Source organism: Myotis brandtii, unplaced genomic scaffold (assembly GCF_000412655.1).
Source record: "Myotis brandtii unplaced genomic scaffold, ASM41265v1 scaffold265, whole genome shotgun sequence".
NCBI lineage: Eukaryota > Metazoa > Chordata > Mammalia > Chiroptera > Vespertilionidae > Myotis > Myotis brandtii.
In genome coordinates this window covers 81,597-86,201 of record NW_005360086.1, presented here as the reverse complement: position 1 = coordinate 86,201, position 4,605 = coordinate 81,597, and the positions used below count along the sequence as shown (strand labels likewise).

The 4,605-nt window shown below is 56.4% G+C and overlaps 1 protein-coding gene across 1 annotated transcript in view; it reads left to right on the top strand.

The window, feature by feature from the left end:
- The window catches only part of HOXB9 (homeobox B9), a 3,350-nt gene extending 1,118 nt beyond the window's left edge, over window positions 1-2,232 (top strand). Inside the window, exon 3 of the mRNA XM_005868203.2 lies at window positions 1,976-2,232. Within this exon, the coding sequence (XP_005868265.1) occupies window positions 1,976-2,211 (236 nt within the window). The 3' untranslated portion in view covers window positions 2,212-2,232. The remainder of the gene's footprint in view (window positions 1-1,975) is intronic.
- Window positions 2,233-4,605: the final 2,373 nt, after the last annotated feature.

The window sequence follows — 4,605 nt, the reverse complement described above, 5'->3', positions numbered from 1 at the left end:
TGCCCTCCGGCCTCCTCCTCCTCTCCTCCGCCTCCTCGCTGGGGTTGCGGCTGCCTTTTCCTCGGCCTCCCGCTGCTCTCCGAGGGCTCCCCCGCCCCAGCCGGCGCTGTCCGCCTGGCGGGGAGTCGGGAATCGCTTCCGAACTTCGGGACCCACCGGCAGAGTGGAAGAGGAGAGATCCCGAAGGGCCCCCCGGGGAGCGGAGGGTGGGGGAAGAGAGGCTGACGGAGGGGTGCGGGACTTTACCCTCTGACGGCAGCTTCTCTTCACCTCCCACTCCCCCCTAAGCACCCCCTCCAGGAACCCTAGTCGGGCCGTTTCCTCGAGGTGCTGCTGACTGAGGGTGGGGCGGTGGTAGGGAGGGTCCTATGTTTTGTCTTTAAGGTTGAGAAGAGCAAATTGGTTGGGGGCTCAGCCCCAACCAATAACCCTGAGGCTGGTGGGGCCAAGCCCTCACCCCTTCCTCTTTTTGGAGCGTGGGGGTCAGATGCTCACTCTGCTTGCTTTGCCAGATTTCCCACCAACAGAGTGGGGCACAGGCCCTTTGGGGTGTTCCTACGGCCCCACTCCCCTGAGCTGCCTGTGGGGTCCCACCTGCCAGGTTGAATCACAAGAGCTGGCATTTGGGTGACACCGGCTCTTCCCAAACCCTCCCTGCTCACACCCAAATAGAGCTCCCCCCCCAGCCTCCAGCCCCCCAGCCCCCCAAACTCTGCCTGGAAAACCCATTATTGCAAGGCAGCAGTTTGGTTAGGATCAATTATTAACATTTTTTCCTCTTTCATATTTAATGTGAATGTAGGTCCTATCACAGGCAATCACATTAAGGAAATAGCACTGCAAATTGGTAAGACATGGTACTTAGTGTAGGATGGACCAGATTATTTAAAAAAAAATATTTAGTGCTTTTTTTTTTTAATTTGGGGAGAAGGAATCTAGTAGAGGGCGGCTATTATTTTTAATAGCTCCGCTTTATTTGGCAACTTTTCTGAATTCCAGGATAGGGAGAGAGACCAGAAGGAGAAGAGAAGCCTGTAAATATTTCTACCCCCCCCCCCACTCCATTACCCTTTCCTCTGTTCCCCTTCACCACAAGGAGCCAGTTGGAGGGAAGTGTGCTGGGAAGAGCTCTCTGTTACCCTGCCTTCTCCCTGGCTCCCCACCTTGGGACTGGAGCAATCTTGCTTCCCAATTTCCCTGAACTTGCTTTCGCCAAACTGCGAGCTGAGCAGGAGCGGAAAAGGAGAGACTATTGCAACCATAAGTTATCTGGGAGCCCCTGGCGCTCCCTTGTCCACAGACTGGAGTTGATAAATGGTTGCAATTGGGCTGCTGGTGAATTGGAGTGTGCTGGATGTTCGCATCTCTGAGTGCGGACACATATTTGGGTGTGGGGGGGTGTATGGGGGGGTATCTACATGGACATTACATGCCTGCTACCATGTGGCCAAGAGACTAGAGCTTGGGACCAAGGCAGGGTGCACTGGGACTGGGCTGGCGGGCCAAGAGGTCTCTTGTCTGTGGCTGAAGCTACTCTGCCCCAGTCCAACCCTCTCACCTCCCGGCCCTAGAGCGAGGGCCTTCAGATCAGCCACCCCTAGTTAGACCAGTAGTGCGGGGGTGGGGGGGGCACCATGCTGGGCTCTGACTTGAGTCCTTACCTGTTTGGACCCAAGTGTAGAAAGAGATAAAAAAAAAAAAAGAAGACCCGAGGCGGGCAAAGCTTTGGCAATGCTGGGCACCCTGGCAGCTGGTTGGCTCCCTCCTGTCCAAATCACCTCCACCCAGAGATGTCCACAGCAACTCCCGGCCCATGGCTGGGCCCCTGTCTGGGAACTTGAAGGCCCAGGTGCCCCTTTCTCCAATGCCAGGTGGGGAGTAGATTGCCAGGAGGGTGCCTTCTTGGAAGGAGAACAGGAGAACCCTCCATCCCCCCCCCTTCCTTTCTTTGATTCTGTCGCTGCTTCTCTTTCAGCCAACCCTTCTGCCAACTGGCTGCACGCTCGCTCTTCCCGGAAAAAGCGCTGTCCCTACACCAAATACCAGACGCTGGAGCTAGAGAAGGAGTTTCTGTTCAATATGTACCTCACCAGGGACCGTAGGCACGAAGTGGCCAGACTCCTCAATCTGAGTGAGAGACAAGTCAAAATCTGGTTTCAGAACCGGCGGATGAAAATGAAGAAAATGAATAAGGAACAGGGCAAAGAGTAAAGACGCCCCCTCCCCTTCCCACTCCTTCCCCATCTCACGCTTATTTATAAGGTGGCTGCAGAGCCAGTGCTGTCTGGGATGTATCCAAGTGGATGGGGAAGGGAGTCTTTCCCTTCAAAGTCCTTTCCTGCGACCTAGAGCCTCTCTCCTTTCTTCTGCTCTCACCAGCCCTCCTCTCCCTAGACCTCAGGAGAAAGTTTTGTTAATTTAGAAGGTAGACGTAGTTGGTTCTTAAGAAGGGAATGGGCCACAAGGAAAGAGAGACCCTAGTTGAACCCCTAGCATCCCGCGCCCCCCCCCCCAGTTTTTCTGGGAAGCCCCAGCCCCTCACTTCCAGCCTGCCTATCCCAATGCCACCCAGGGACACTCCAGCTGCACACAGCCCAGCAGATGCCCTCATACAGGAAGCCTGGGGCCCACAGTAGTGACAGGGAGAGCTCACAGCCAACACTCAAATGCAGTAGCCTCCCTAGTGCAGACCATCGCACGGGCAAATCTATTAGAACAGCCAGCACACCATCAGGCAGGATTCTACCCCTGATGCAAATACAGAGCAAGATGTCTAGAGACACACTCCTGAACGAGGCACTGCAGCCCACGGGGCTGAATGTCACCATGCCACCCCCACAGAACCCCCAACTCTACCCTTCCGGGCCCAAGAGCGAGGGGGACAAGCTCGGCCCCCAAGCTGGTGGGCTGGAGGGGGGAAGGAAAGGCAGCGTAGTCTTAGGAGGGTATCTTAGGTTTTCTGAAGGCGTTCCACACATTTTGTTGCAGGAAATGTTTAATTCTGCATGTTGTTTTCCTCTCCTTCCAACAAAAGGAGGGCAGATCGTGGGTCGTAAGCCTTGCCAATGTTGTCCACCCGGTCATCCGTGTCCCGCTTGTCTGCGACTGTAGCCCCTCTTGCTCGCCACCGGCCCTGCATCCTTCCGCATCCCCCCAGCTCCGAAATCACCTCTGGTTGGCCAAATCCACCTGGCACCAGCGACTCAAGCCGCCCCTGGCGGGAAACCCTCCCCTCCATCCCTCTAGGTCCACCCTGCCTTAGGCAGGAAAGCCAGGGCAGAGAGTCCCGTGGAGAATTGATTGAGAATCGATTCCTGAGCGCCCTTCCGGGATAAGTTGTGGCGGACAAGGAGGAGCAAAGGCTCCCGCGAGCGGGCCCGGGGCGCATTCCTCCCCATCCTGCCCAGGTCCCGACCCACTGGGAGGAGGAGTCGCGGGAACTGGCGGCTGCCGCCCTGGCGCAGAAAGAGACGGGCCCGGGCGCCGATCTGCGATCTGCTCCGGGCCTGGATGGCGACCTGCGCGGCTGCTTCACGCACGCTTCTGGGGATCAGTCCCGCGTGCAAAGGAAAAGGCGGAATGGCACCTAAGCTTCAGGCCGAAGCTGCCTCTCCGCTTCCCGTCCGTCCCCTGCTCCCCCACCTCGCCAGTCCCTTTCAATTCCATGGACTCTTGCTTCTGCGCCTCCCGCCCTGGCAAGGGGACATTCCAGTAGAACTTCTTTTGCTTCGTCAGTGGCTGTGAAATTGTGCTGTGTTTTGTGATTTCTTTGGGGGTGATTGTCTCGCCTGTTTTCAGTTGTCTCTTACATGGGAGGGTGGTGGGTGGGAGTGGGGAGGGTCAGGGGCCTAGAGCTCTGATTGTTTTGGAAGAAAAAAAAAGAAAAAAGAACAAAAAATATATATCACTCTAGAAAATAAACGTCCTCTTGTGTCTCATTCTGTGCTGGCTCTTCTCACCTGGCCAGGAGCAGAGGTTCTAGTTCCTCTTGGGTGGCTTGGTAAGAAGGAAGTTTAGACCCTGCAGAGCTGGCTCCTGGGGGATCTGAGAGCTGCTTCTATTGAGCAAGAGCCTCCCACAGGAGAGCTGGGAGATGGGAGGGGAGGAAAGGGCCTGGTCTCGCTTCTTCCGAAGGTGTACCAGGGACTCCCACAAACCCCAGAGCCAGAGGGAGGGCAAGGCCCGGCCCTGTGGCTCCTGGAAGCAGCTCCCGGCTCAGCTGCCTGAGAAGGTCACCGTGGTTTGGTCACTTTAAAATCTCATGCCAGCGAGGAGGCAGTAGCTTCCTCTGCTGTTCCCTGCAGCCGGGACGACTGGTTAGGCGGAGCCCTCCTTTCTAACATTCACGAGGAGGATCAAACCCCTTAGGGCTCTCGGTTCCCTCCTGGAATCGGAGCCAAAGGTAGCTCCCTTCGTACAAAGCGGGTGGAGGTTGGTGATGGTGGGGGGTGGGGGGCGACCTGGGCAGGCAGCTCCAACCGCTCGGAGAGAGGATTGAATGGGGAACAGAATTGTCTCAGGAGAGAAAAAGAATTCCCTTTCCAATCAGACCCCAGAAGTAAGTTCTGTTGGGAGAGGCACCTTTCTGCCTCCCTCAGATGGTGG